This window comes from Pseudophryne corroboree, unplaced genomic scaffold, assembly GCF_028390025.1.
Source record: "Pseudophryne corroboree isolate aPseCor3 unplaced genomic scaffold, aPseCor3.hap2 scaffold_558, whole genome shotgun sequence".
NCBI classification, from domain to species: Eukaryota; Metazoa; Chordata; class Amphibia; order Anura; family Myobatrachidae; genus Pseudophryne; species Pseudophryne corroboree.
The window spans coordinates 151,615-165,674 of NW_026970158.1; the positions used below are offsets into that span (position 1 = coordinate 151,615).

Consider the following 14,060-nt stretch of genomic DNA (forward strand, 5'->3'; position numbering starts at 1 on the left):
ACACACACACACACCACATACACACACACACACACACACACACACACACACACACACACACACACCATATATATACACACACACACACACACACACACACACCACACACGCAACACATATGCACACACACACACACGCCATATATACGCACACATACACACCACATACACATCACATGCACATACACACATACATACACACACCACAAATACACACACACATGCACACATACACACACCACACACCACATGCGCACACCACACACACCACACACACACACACACCCACCACATGCGCACACACACCACATACACACATACACCACATACACACACACACGCTGCATGTCTGATTAGCAGAAATTGGAAAAGAACGATGTAAAGTATTTTTAGAAGCAGAAAGAGTGAGGTAGGAGGTGACTGCTGAGCCTTCCAGTGCGTCTCCCCGGCCTCTCCCCGTCCAACCTGTTATTGTCACACATGTCCCGACACGCTGCGTTCAGCAGCATCAGCACGGTGAGAGCGAGTCTTCCACAGGCGTGCCTACACTCCCTGTCTCCTGTCAGTCTATGTGGGTCATCTGTGCTGTCTCTCTGCGGCCTGCTTCCCGGAATGCAATGACTTCTAGGCCCATCAGTGGACCGGAGGTCACTACACACCATGAGAACCTACAGGAGTGTGGAGCTGAGACATGCTTGTCCTCTGGAAAAAATGGAGCCCGCTACTGCCCCTGTAAAGACCGCTACTGCCCCTGTGAAGACCACTACTGCCCCTGTGAAGACCACTACCGCCCCTGTGAAGACCACTACTGCCCCTGTGAAGACCGTTGCTGATCCTACATCCAGTCAAGCTGTCCAAGCTGCAATCCACGCCGCCAAGCAGCAGAAGCGGAGACCCAAAAGCCTTTGTTCTGTGGGGAATGGAGTCACCAGCCCCAAGCGAGATACAAGTTCTAGCTCCCTCGGAGGACTGCTGGACCTCCTAAAGCAGAGGTCGGGGAGGAAGTGTCAGTCATCAGGAGGCCTCTGTGTACAGGAGCACCCGCCGTATAATGGCACAAATACATCTCGACCTCTCAGCATGAGTGTCCTGGACCTGAATCGTCTGAGCGGAGCAATAGGGGCCTCATCCTCAGGGAGAGAGTTCAGCCACAGCTCCAGGTTCCTGCGTGGAGCCTCCATGTTCAGCAGCCAACGCTGGAATGTGTTTAGTAGCAAAACGTCAGAGCAGCAGCCGAAGAAGAATCTTTCATCCCTGCGTAAGAGCTTCAGCTTCCGGCTGCGGCGGGGTGCGGAGTTCAGGAGGGAGGATGAGTGCGGTGACACCTGCTCCCTGCACACCATGGCCTCGCGGAAGGAGCTGTTTATTTCAGAAGCTCCACTAGGTGAAAGCAAAGAGAGCAGACCCAGTCTGTGGCGGCTACTTACTGGCCCTTTCCGAAAGAAGGAGTATGCCACTGGCGGTACCTGGCACAAGGACAACTGCATCAGAGGAGCGGAGCCTATGCTGGTGGGCATATCCTGCACAGCAGGTAAGACTGGCATTCTGCAGGGAGTCTCCGGCACCTGTGACTTGTGTCTCTGCCTGGCATGATGGTGCAGTGATCTGTAGGACGGGGGAACCCTGGGCAGGAGGGCAGGTGTATTCATCCTCATCTTCTCTCTCATTCTTCTCCTCTTCTTCTCTCTCTCTCTCTCTCTCTCTCTCTCTCTCTCTCTGTCTATCATCCTCTCATCTTCTCTCTCATTCTTCTCCTCTTCTTCTCTCTCTCTCTCTCTCTCTCTGTCTGCTATCATCCTCTCATCTTCTCTCTCATTCTTCTCCTCTTCTTCTTCTCTTTCTCTCTCTCTCTCTGCTATCATCCTCTCATCTTCTCTCTCATTCTTCTCTTCTTCTCTTTCTCTCTCTCTCTCTCTCTCTCTCTGCTATCATCCTCTCATCTTCTCTCTCATTCTTCTCCTCTCTCTCAGCTGTCTATCATCCTCTCCTCTTCTCTCTTTCTTCTCCTCTTCTCTTTCTCTCATGAGCTGTCTATCATCCTCTCATCTTCTCCCTCATTCTTCTCCTCTCTCTCAGCTGTCTATCATCCTCTCATCTTCTCTCTCATTCTTCTCCTCTCTCTCAGCTGTCTATCATCCTCTCCTCTTCTCTCTCTATCTCAGCTGTCTGTCATCATCTCTCTCATTCTTCTCCTCTCTCTATCTCGGCTGTCTATCATCCTCTCATCTTCTCTCTCATTATTCTCCTCTCAGCTGTCTATCATCCTCTCCTCTTCTCTCTCATTCTTCTCCTCTTCTCTTACTCTCATGAGCTGTCTATCATCCTCTCATCTTCTCCCTCATTCTTTTCTCTCTCTCAGCTGTCTATCATCCTCTCATCTTCTCCCTCATTCTTCTCCTCTCTCAGCTGTCTATCATCCTCTCCTCTTCTCTCTCTCAGCTGTCTATCATCCTCTCATCTTCTCTCTCTATCTCAGCTGTCTGTCATCATCTCTCTCATTCTTCTCCTCTCTCTATCTCGGCTGTCTATCATCCTCTCATCTTCTCTCTCATTATTCTCCTCTCAGCTGTCTATCATCCTCTCCTCTTCTCTCTCATTCTTCTCCTCTTCTCTTTCTCTCATGAGCTGTCTATCATCCTCTCCTCTTCTCTTTCATTCTTCTCCTCTTCTCTTTCTCTCATGAGCTGTCTATCATCCTCTCATCTTCTCCCTCATTCTTCTCCTCTTCTCTTTCTCTCATGAGCTGTCTATCATCCTCTCATCTTCTCCCTCATTCTTCTCTTTCAGCTGTCTATCATCCTCTCATCTTCTCCCTCATTCTTCTCTTCTCTCTCAGCTGTCTATCATCCTCTCATCTTCTCCCTCATTCTTCTCCTCTTCTCTTTCTCTCATGAGCTGTCTATCATCCTCTCATCTTCTCCCTCATTCTTCTCTTTCAGCTGTCTATCATCCTCTCATCTTCTCCCTCATTCTTCTCTTCTCTCTCAGCTGTCTATCATCCTCTCATCTTCTCCCTCATTCTTCTCTTCTCTCTCAGCTGTGTATCATCCTCTCATCTTCTCTCTCATTCTTCTCCTCTTCTCTTTCTCTCATGAGCTGTCTATCATCCTCTCATCTTCTCCCTCATTCTTCTCTTTCAGCTGTCTATCATCCTCTCATCTTCTCCCTCATTCTTCTCCTCTCTCTCAGCTGTCTATCATCCTCTCATCTTCTCCCTCATTCTTCTCCTCTCTCTCAGCTGTCTATCATCTTCTCCCTCATTCTTCTCCTCTCTCAGCTGTCTATCATCCTCTCATCTTCTCTCTCATTCTTCTCCTCTCTCTCAGCTGTCTATCATCCTCTCCTCTTCTCTCTCATTCTTCTCCTCTTCTCTTTCTCTCATGAGCTGTCTATCGTCCTCTCATCTTCTCCCTCATTCTTCTTTCTCTCTCAGCTGTCTATCATCCTCTCATCTTCTCTCATTCTTCTCTCTCTCAGCTGTCTATCATCCTCTCCTCTTCTCTCTCATTCTTCTCCTCTTCTCTTTCTCTCATGAGCTGTCTATCATCCTCTCATCTTCTCCCTCATTCTTCTCCTCTCTCTCAGCTGTCTATCATCTTCTCCCTCATTCTTCTCTCTCTCAGCTGTCTATCATCCTCTCATCTTCTCCCTCATTCTTCTCCTCTCTCAGCTGTCTATCATCCTCTCCTCTTCTCTCTCATTCTTCTCCTCTTCTCTTTCTCTCATTCTTCTCCTCTTCTCTTTCTCTCATGAGCTGTCTATCATCCTCTCCTCTCTCATTCTTCTCCTCTTCTCTCTCTCAGCTGTCTATCACCCTCTCATCTTCTCTCTCATTCTTCTCCTCTCTCTCTCTCTCTCTCTCTCTCTCTCTCAGCTGTCTATCATCCTCATCTTCTCTCTCATTCTTCTCCTCTTCTCTCTCTCAGCTGTCTATCATCCTCTCCTCTTCTCTCTCATTCTTCTCCTCTTCTCTCTCTATCTCAGCTGTCTGTCATCATCTCTCTCATTCTTCTCCTCTCTCTATCTCAGCTGTCTATCATCCTCTCCTCTTCTCTCTCATTCTTCTCCTCTTCTCTTTCTCTCATGAGCTGTCTATCATCCTCTCCTCTTCTCTCTCATTCTTCTCCTCTTCTCTTTCTCTCATGAGCTGTCTATCATCCTCTCATCTTCTCTCTCATTCTTCTCTCTTTCTCAGCTGTCTATCATCCTCTCATCTTCTCCCTCATTCTTCTCCTCTCTCTCAGCTGTCTATCATCCTCTCATCTTCTCCCTCATTCTTCTCCTCTCTCAGCTGTCTATCATCCTCTCATCTTCTCCCTTATTCTTCTCCTCTCTCTCAGCTGTCTATCATCCTCTCATCTTCTCCCTCATTCTTCTCCTCTCTCAGCTGTCTATCATCCTCTCATCTTCTCCCTTATTCTTCTCCTCTCTCTCAGCTGTCTATCATCCTCTCATCTTCTCTCTCATTCTTCTCTCTTTCTCAGCTGTCTATCATCCTCTCATCTTCTCCCTCATTCTTCTCCTCTCTCTCAGCTGTCTATCATCCTCTCATCTTCTCCCTCATTCTTCTCCTCTCTCAGCTGTCTATCATCCTCTCATCTTCTCCCTTATTCTTCTCCTCTCTCTCAGCTGTCTATCATCCTCTCATCTTCTCCCTCATTCTTCTCTCTCTCAGCTGTCTATCATCCTCTCATCTTCTCCCTCATTCTTCTCCTCTCTCAGCTGTCTATCATCCTCTCATCTTCTCCCTCATTCTTCTCCTCTTCTCTCTCTCTCTCTCAGCTGTCTATCATCCTCTCATCTTCTCTCTCATTCTTCTCTCTCAGCTGTCTATCATCCTCTCATCTTCTCCCTCATTCTTCTCCTCTCTCTCTCTCTCTCAGCTGTCTATCATCCTCTCCTCTTCTCTCTCATTCTTCTCCTCTTCTCTTTCTCTCATGAGCTGTCTATCATCCTCTCATCTTCTCTCTCATTCTTCTCTCTCTCTCTCAGCTGTCTATCATCCTCTCATCTTCTCCCTCATTCTTCTCTCTCTCAGCTGTCTATCATCCTCTCATCTTCTCCCTCATTCTTCTCTCTCTCAGCTGTCTATCATCCTCTCATCTTCTCCCTCATTCTTCTCCTCTCTCAGCTGTCTATCATCCTCTCATCTTCTCCCTCATTCTTCTCCTCTCTCTCAGCTGTCTATCATCCTCTCCTCTTCTCTCTCATTCTTCTCCTCCTCTCTCTCTCTCTCTCTCTCTCTCTCTCTCTCAGCTGTCTATCATCCTCATCTTCTCTCTCATTCTTCTCCTCTTCTCTCTCTATCTCAGCTGTCTGTCATCATCTCTCTCATTCTTCTCCTCTCTCTATCTCGGCTGTCTATCATCCTCTCATCTTCTCTCTCATTATTCTCCTCTCTCAACTGTCTATCATCCTCTCATCTTCTCTCTCATTCTTCTCCTCTCTCTCAGCTGTCTATCATCCTCTCCTCTTCTCTCTCATTCTTCTCCTCTTCTCTTTCTCTCATGAGCTGTCTATCATCCTCTCATCTTCTCTCTCATTCTTCTCTCTCTCTCAGCTGTCTATCATCCTCTCATCTTCTCCCTTATTCTTCTCCTCTCTCTCAGCTGTCTATCATCCTCTCCTCTTCTCTCTCATTCTTCTCCTCTCTCTCAGCTGTCTATCATCCTCTCATCTTCTCCCTCATTCTTCTCTCTCTCAGCTGTCTATCATCCTCTCATCTTCTCCCTCATTCTTCTCTCTCAGCTGTCTATCATCCTCTCATCTTCTCCCTCATTCTTCTCCTCTCTCTCAGCTGTCTATCATCCTCTCATCTTCTCCCTCATTCTTCTCTCTCTCAGCTGTCTATCATCCTCTCATCTTCTCCCTCATTCTTCTCCTCTCTCATCTGTCTATCATCCTCTCATCTTCTCCCTCATTCTTCTCCTCTCTCTCAGCTGTCTATCATCCTCTCCTCTTCTCTCTCATTCTTCTCCTTTTCTCTCTCTCTCTCAGCTGTCTATCATTCTCTCCTCTTCTCTCTCATTCTTCTCCTTTTCTCTCTCTCAGCTGTCTATCATCCTCTCATCTTCTCTCTCATTCTTCTCCTCTTCTCTCTCTCAGCTGTCTATCATCCTCTCCTCTTCTCTCTCATTCTTCTCTTCTCTCTCTCTCAGCTGTCTATCATCCTCATCTTCTCTCTCTCAGCTGTCTATCACCCTCTCATCTTCTCTCTCATTCTTCTCCTCTTCTCTCTCTCAGCTGTCTATCATCCTCTCATCTTCTCTCTCATTCTTCTCCTCTTCTCTCTCTCAGCTGTCTATCATCCTCTCCTCTTCTCTCTCATTCTTCTCCTCTTCTCTCTCTCAACTGTCTATCATCCTCATCTTCTCTCTCTCAGCTGTCTATCACCCTCTCATCTTCTCTCTCATTCTTCTCCTCTTCTCTCTCTCAGCTGTCTATCATCCTCTCATCTTCTCTCTCATTCTTCTCCTCTTCTCTCTCTCAGCTGTCTATCATCCTCTCCTCTTCTCTCTCATTCTTCTCCTCTTCTCTCTCTCAGCTGTCTATCATCCTCCTCTTCTCTCTCTCAGCTGTCTATCACCCTCTCATCTTCTCTCTCATTCTTCTCCTCTTCTCTCTCTCAGCTGTCTATCATCCTCTCATCTTCTCTCTCATTCTTCTCCTCTTCTCTCTCTCAGCTGTCTATCATCCTCTCCTCTTCTCTCTCATTCTTCTCTTCTCTCTCTCTCAGCTGTCTATCATCCTCATCTTCTCTCTCTCAGCTGTCTATCACCCTCTCATCTTCTCTCTCATTCTTCTCCTCTTCTCTCTCTCAGCTGTCTATCATCCTCTCATCTTCTCTCTCATTCTTCTCCTCTTCTCTCTCTCAGCTGTCTATCATCCTCTCCTCTTCTCTCTCATTCTTCTCCTCTTCTCTCTCTCAACTGTCTATCATCCTCATCTTCTCTCTCTCAGCTGTCTATCACCCTCTCATCTTCTCTCTCATTCTTCTCCTCTTCTCTCTCTCAGCTGTCTATCATCCTCTCCTCTTCTCTCTCATTCTTCTCCTCTTCTCTTTCTCTCATGAGCTGTCTATCATCCTCTCATCTTCTCCCTCATTCTTCTCCTCTTCTCTTTCTCTCATGAGCTGTCTATCATCCTCTCATCTTCTCCCTCATTCTTCTCTTTCAGCTGTCTATCATCCTCTCATCTTCTCCCTCATTCTTCTCTTCTCTCTCAGCTGTCTATCATCCTCTCATCTTCTCCCTCATTCTTCTCCTCTCTCTCAGCTGTCTATCATCCTCTCATCTTCTCCCTCATTCTTCTCTCTCTCAGCTGTCTATCATCCTCTCATCTTCTCCCTCATTCTTCTCCTCTCTCATCTGTCTATCATCCTCTCATCTTCTCCCTCATTCTTCTCCTCTCTCATCTGTCTATCATCCTCTCATCTTCTCCCTCATTCTTCTCCTCTCTCTCAGCTGTCTATCATCCTCTCCTCTTCTCTCTCATTCTTCTCCTTTTCTCTCTCTCAGCTGTCTATCATCCACTCATCTTCTCCCTCATTCTTCTCCTCTCTCAGCTGTCTATCATCCTCTCATCTTCTCCCTCATTCTTCTCTCTCTCAGCTGTCTATCATCCTCTCATCTTCTCCCTCATTCTTCTCCTCTTCTCTCTCTCTCTCAGCTGTCTATCATTCTCTCCTCTTCTCTCTCATTCTTCTCCTTTTCTCTCTTTCAGCTGTCTATCATCCTCTCATCTTCTCTCTCATTCTTCTCCTCTTCTCTCAGCTGTCTATCATCCTCTCCTCTTCTCTCTCATTCTTCTCCTCTTCTCTCTCTCAGCTGTCTATCATCCTCATCTTCTCTCTCTCAGCTGTCTATCACCCTCTCATCTTCTCTCTCATTCTTCTCCTCTTCTCTCTCTCAGCTGTCTATCATCCTCTCCTCTTCTCTCTCATTCTTCTCCTCTTCTCTTTCTCTCATGAGCTGTCTATCATCCTCTCATCTTCTCCCTCATTCTTCTCCTCTTCTCTTTCTCTCATGAGCTGTCTATCATCCTCTCATCTTCTCCCTCATTCTTCTCTTTCAGCTGTCTATCATCCTCTCATCTTCTCCCTCATTCTTCTCTTCTCTCTCAGCTGTCTATCATCCTCTCATCTTCTCTCTCATTCTTCTCCTCTTCTCTTTCTCTCATGAGCTGTCTATCATCCTCTCATCTTCTCCCTCATTCTTCTCTTTCAGCTGTCTATCATCCTCTCATCTTCTCCCTCATTCTTCTCCTCTCTCTCAGCTGTCTATCATCCTCTCATCTTCTCCCTCATTCTTCTCCTCTCTCTCAGCTGTCTATCATCTTCTCCCTCATTCTTCTCCTCTCTCAGCTGTCTATCATCCTCTCATCTTCTCTCTCATTCTTCTCCTCTCTCTCAGCTGTCTATCATCCTCTCCTCTTCTCTCTCATTCTTCTCCTCTTCTCTTTCTCTCATGAGCTGTCTATCATCCTCTCATCTTCTCCCTCATTCTTCTCCTCTCTCTCAGCTGTCTATCATCTTCTCCCTCATTCTTCTCCTCTCTCAGCTGTCTATCATCCTCTCATCTTCTCTCTCATTCTTCTCCTCTCTCTCAGCTGTCTATCATCCTCTCCTCTTCTCTCTCATTCTTCTCCTCTTCTCTTTCTCTCATGAGCTGTCTATCATCCTCTCATCTTCTCCCTCATTCTTCTCTTTCAGCTGTCTATCATCCTCTCATCTTCTCCCTCATTCTTCTCTTCTCTCTCAGCTGTCTATCGTCCTCTCATCTTCTCCCTCATTCTTCTCTTCTCTCTCAGCTGTCTATCATCCTCTCATCTTCTCTCTCATTCTTCTCCTCTTCTCTTTCTCTCATGAGCTGTCTATCATCCTCTCATCTTCTCCCTCATTCTTCTCTTTCAGCTGTCTATCATCCTCTCATCTTCTCCCTCATTCTTCTCCTCTCTCTCAGCTGTCTATCATCCTCTCATCTTCTCTCTCATTCTTCTCTCTCTCAGCTGTCTATCATCCTCTCATCTTCTCCCTCATTCTTCTCCTCTCTCAGCTGTCTATCATCCTCTCCTCTTCTCTCTCATTCTTCTCCTCTTCTCTTTCTCTCATTCTTCTTCTCTTCTCTTTCTCTCATGAGCTGTCTATCATCCTCTCCTCTCTCATTCTTCTCCTCTTCTCTCTCTCAGCTGTCTATCACCCTCTCATCTTCTCTCTCATTCTTCTCCTCTCTCTCTCTCTCTCTCTCTCTCAGCTGTCTATCATCCTCATCTTCTCTCTCATTCTTCTCCTCTTCTCTCTCTATCTCAGCTGTCTGTCATCATCTCTCTCATTCTTCTCCTCTCTCTATCTCAGCTGTCTATCATCCTCTCCTCTTCTCTCTCATTCTTCTCCTCTTCTCTTTCTCTCATGAGCTGTCTATCATCCTCTCCTCTTCTCTCTCATTCTTCTCCTCTTCTCTTTCTCTCATGAGCTGTCTATCATCCTCTCATCTTCTCTCTCATTCTTCTCTCTCTCTCAGCTGTCTATCATCCTCTCATCTTCTCCCTCATTCTTCTCCTCTCTCTCAGCTGTCTATCATCCTCTCATCTTCTCCCTCATTCTTCTCCTCTCTCTCAGCTGTCTATCATCCTCTCATCTTCTCCCTCATTCTTCTCCTCTCTCAGCTGTCTATCATCCTCTCATCTTCTCCCTTATTCTTCTCCTCTCTCTCAGCTGTCTATCATCCTCTCCTCTTCTCTCTCATTCTTCTCCTCTCTCTCAGCTGTCTATCATCCTCTCATCTTCTCCCTCATTCTTCTCTCTCTCAGCTGTCTATCATCCTCTCATCTTCTCCCTCATTCTTCTCCTCTCTCAGCTGTCTATCATCCTCTCATTCTTCTCCTATTCTCTCTCTCTCTCTCTCTCTCTCTCTCTCTGCTGTCTATCATCCTCTCATCTTCTCTCTCATTCTTCTCTCTCAGCTGTCTATCATCCTCTCATCTTCTCCCTCATTCTTCTCCTCTCTCTCAGCTGTCTATCATCCTCTCATCTTCTCCCTCATTCTTCTCCTCTCTCATCTGTCTATCATCCTCTCATCTTCTCCCTCATTCTTCTCCTCTCTCTCAGCTGTCTATCATCCTCTCCTCTTCTCTCTCATTCTTCTCCTTTTCTCTCTCTCAGCTGTCTATCATCCACTCATCTTCTCCCTCATTCTTCTCCTCTCTCAGCTGTCTATCATCCTCTCATCTTCTCCCTCATTCTTCTCTCTCTCAGCTGTCTATCATCCTCTCCTCTTCTCTCTCATTCTTCTCCTTTTCTCTCTCTCAGCTGTCTATCATCCTCTCATCTTCTCTCTCATTCTTCTCCTCTTCTCTCTCTCAGCTGTCTATCATCCTCTCCTCTTCTCTCTCATTCTTCTCCTCTTCTCTCTCTCAGCTGTCTATCATCCTCATCTTCTCTCTCTCAGCTGTCTATCACCCTCTCATCTTCTCTCTCATTCTTCTCCTCTTCTCTCTCTCAGCTGTCTATCATCCTCTCATCTTCTCTCTCATTCTTCTCCTCTTCTCTCTCTCAGCTGTCTATCATCCTCTCCTCTTCTCTCTCATTCTTCTCCTCTTCTCTCTCTCAGCTGTCTATCATCCTCCTCTTCTCTCTCTCAGCTGTCTATCACCCTCTCATCTTCTCTCTCATTCTTCTCCTCTTCTCTCTCTCAGCTGTCTATCATCCTCTCATCTTCTCTCTCATTCTTCTCCTCTTCTCTCTCTCAGCTGTCTATCATCCTCATCTTCTCTCTCTCAGCTGTCTATCACCCTCTCATCTTCTCTCTCATTCTTCTCCTCTCTCTCTTTCTCTCTCTCTCTCTCTCTCTCTCTCTCTCTCAGCTGTCTATCATCCTCATCTTCTCTCTCATTCTTCTCCTCTTCTCTCTCTATCTCAGCTGTCTGTCATCTCTCTCATTCTTCTCCTCTCTCTATCTCGGCTGTCTATCATCCTCCCATCTTCTCTCTCATTATTCTCCTCTCAGCTGTCTATCATCCTCTCCTCTTCTCCCTCATTCTTCTGTCTCTCTCAGCTGTCTATCATCCTCTCATCTTCTCCCTCATTCTTCTCTCTCTCAACTGTCTATCATCCTCTCATCTTCTCCCTCATTCTTCTCTCTCTCTCAGCTGTCTATCATCCTCTCATCTTCTCCCTCATTCTTCTCTCTCTCTCAGCTGTCTATCATCCTCTCATCTTCTCCCTCATTCTTCTCTCTCAGCTGTCTATCATCCTCTCATCTTCTCCCTCATTCTTCTCCTCTCTCAGCTGTCTATCATCCTCTCCTCTTCTCTCTCATTCTTCTCCTCTCTCTCTCTCTCTCTCTCTCTCTCTCAGCTGTCTGTCATCATCTTCTCTCTCATTCTTCTCCTCTTCTCTCTCTCAGCTGTCTATCATCCTCTCCTCTTCTCTCTCATTCTTCTCCTCTTCTCTCTCTATCTCAGCTGTCTGTCATCATCTCTCTCATTCTTCTCCTCTCTCTATCTCAGCTGTCTATCATCCTCTCCTCTTCTCTCTCATTCTTCTCCTCTTCTCTTTCTCTCATGAGCTGTCTATCATCCTCTCATCTTCTCCCTCATTCTTCTCTTTCAGCTGTCTATCATCCTCTCATCTTCTCCCTCATTCTTCTCTTCTCTCTCAGCTGTCTATCGTCCTCTCATCTTCTCTCTCATTCTTCTCCTCTTCTCTCTCTCAGCTGTCTATCATCCTCTCATCTTCTCTCTCATTCTTCTCCTCTTCTCTCTCTCAGCTGTCTATCACCCTCTCATCTTCTCTCTCTCATCCTTCTCGTCTCTCTCTCTCTCTCTCAGCTGTCTATCATCCTCATCTTCTCTCTCATTCTTCTCCTCTTCTCTCTCTATCTCAGCTGTCTATCATCCTCTCATCTTATCTCTCTCATTCTTCTCCTCCTCTCTCTCAGCTTTCCATCATCTTACTCAGTTTCTCATCCTCCCTCTTCTCTCAACAGCTGCCTATTCTCATTTTTGTCTTCTCTCCTCTCTCGCACTTTCTATCCCTCCGTGTCTTTCTCTATCATTAGCTGTCCTTTCTTTCTTTCTTTCTTTCTTTCTTTCTTTCTCTCTCTCTCTCTCTCATTAGCCGTTTATTAACGTTTGTAGCAAACCAAAAAAGCAAGCAACTGCATAAAACCATGGGGGTCATTCCGAGTTGTTCGCTCGTTATTTTTTTCCGCTACGGAGCGATTAGTCGCCAACTGCGCATGCGCAGTGTACGCAGAGCGCCTGCGCCAAGTAAATTAGCACAAAAGTTTGGTAATTTACTCACGGCGTAACAAAGTTTTTTCATCTCCCTGCTGATCGTAGTGTGATTGGCAGGAAGTGGGTGTTTCTGGGCGGAAACTGGCCGTTTTATGGGAGTGTGCGGAAAAACGCAGGCGTTCGAGTTGCAAAACGCAGGAGTGACTGGAGAAACGGGGGAATGGTTGGGCAAACGCTGGGTGTGTTTGTGACGTCAAACCAGGAACAAAAAGGACTGAGCTGGTCGCAATGGCTGAGTAAGTCTGGAGCTACTCAGAAACTGCGGGGTAATCGTTACGAGAAAATTAGCGAAGCTTTCGTTAGCAATTCTACTATGCTAAGATACACTCCCAGTAGGCGGCGGCTTAGCGTGTGCAATGCTGCTAAAAGCAGCTAACGAGCGAACAACTCGGAATGACCCTCCATGTGCACTGCAGGGGAGGCAGATGTAACATGTGCAGAGAGAGTTAGATTTGGGTGGGTTATAGTGTTTCTGTGCAGGGTAAATACTGGCTGCTTTATTTTTACACTGTAATTTAGATTTCAGTTTGAACATACCCCACCCAAATCTAACTCTCTCTGCACATGTTACGTCTGTCCCCCCCTGCACTGCACATGTTTTTTTCCTGGTGCTTTTGCTTTACTTACAAACATGAATATCATCCTTTCTCTGTTTCGCATCCCCTCTATCTCTCTCTTTGTGTGTTTCTCATCCTCTCTCTTTCTCTGTCTCTCTCATTAGCTGTCTATCTTCTTTCTCATCCTCACCCTCCCCTCTTTCTCGCTCATTTTGCGGTCTGTCTCTCATACTTTCTCTCTTTCTCTCTCTCTCTCTCTCTCTCTCTCTCTCTCTCTCTCTCTCTCTCTCTCTCATTAGCTGTCTATCATCCACTTTCTGTCTTCACTCTGCTCGTTCTCTCTGTCTCTCATGAGCTATAATCCTTTCACTCTGTTTCTTACCTTTTTTCTCTCTCCTCTTTACCCTCTCATTAGCTGTCTATCATACTCACACTGTTTCTCTCTCTCTCTCTCTCTCTCTCTCTCTCTCTCCTCTTAACCTCTCAACCTTTCCTCCCTCTCTCTCTGTCTCTCAATTGCTGACTGTCTCTCATCCTCTCTCATTCTCTCTCATTTGCGGTCTATCATCCTCTTACTGTTTCTCATCCTCTCTCTACTCTCTCATTAGCTGTATTTCATCCTTTCTGTCTTTTCTCCTATCTATCTATCTATCTATCTATCTATCTATCTATCTATCTATCTATCTAGCTATCTAGCTATCTATCTATCTATCTATTTATCTATCTATCTACAGTGCCTTGCTAAAGCATTCACACCCCTCAGCTTTTTACCCATTTTGTTACATTTCAACCTGTAATTGAATTTTTTTTTTTTAAATCTGAATTTTATGTGATTGATCTGCACAAAATAGTCTAAGTTGGTGAAATGAAATCAGAAAAAATTATATCCATTTTTTTTTTAAGGAAAAATGTGAAAATTGGCATGTGCATATGTATTCACCCCCTTTGCTATGAAGCCCCTCAAAAGTTCTGGTGCAACCAATTACTATTAGAAGTCACATAATTAATGAAATGAGGGCCACCTGTGTGCAGTCTAAGTGTCACATGATCTGTCAGTATAAATACACCTTTTCTGAAAGGCCCCAGAGGTTGCAACACCAGTAAGCAAGAGGCATCACACCATGAAGTCCAAGGAGCTCTCCAAACAAGTCAGGGACAAAGTTGTTGAGAAGTACAAGTCGGGGTTGGGTTATAAAAAAAAATCTCCAAA

The 14,060-nt window shown here is 45.8% G+C and overlaps 2 protein-coding genes across 3 annotated transcripts in view; both read left to right on the plus strand.

Annotated features, from left to right (window-relative positions):
• LOC135032965 (arf-GAP with GTPase, ANK repeat and PH domain-containing protein 3-like) overlaps positions 1 to 14,060 on the plus strand; it is a 179,497-nt gene that overhangs the window by 86,720 nt on the left and 78,717 nt on the right. The window lies entirely within an intron of this gene.
• Positions 576 to 1,592, plus strand: LOC135032964 (uncharacterized). Its single transcript, XM_063954135.1, has one exon. It carries the CDS (start codon positions 660 to 662, stop codon positions 1,590 to 1,592), a length of 933 nt encoding a protein of 310 aa, XP_063810205.1. The 5' UTR covers positions 576 to 659.

Bases quoted from the DNA above. Each gene is read 5' to 3' on its own strand.
- LOC135032964 (XM_063954135.1), top strand. From the start codon at position 660: ATGAGAACCTACAGGAGTGTGGAGCTGAGACATGCTTGTCCTCTGGAA.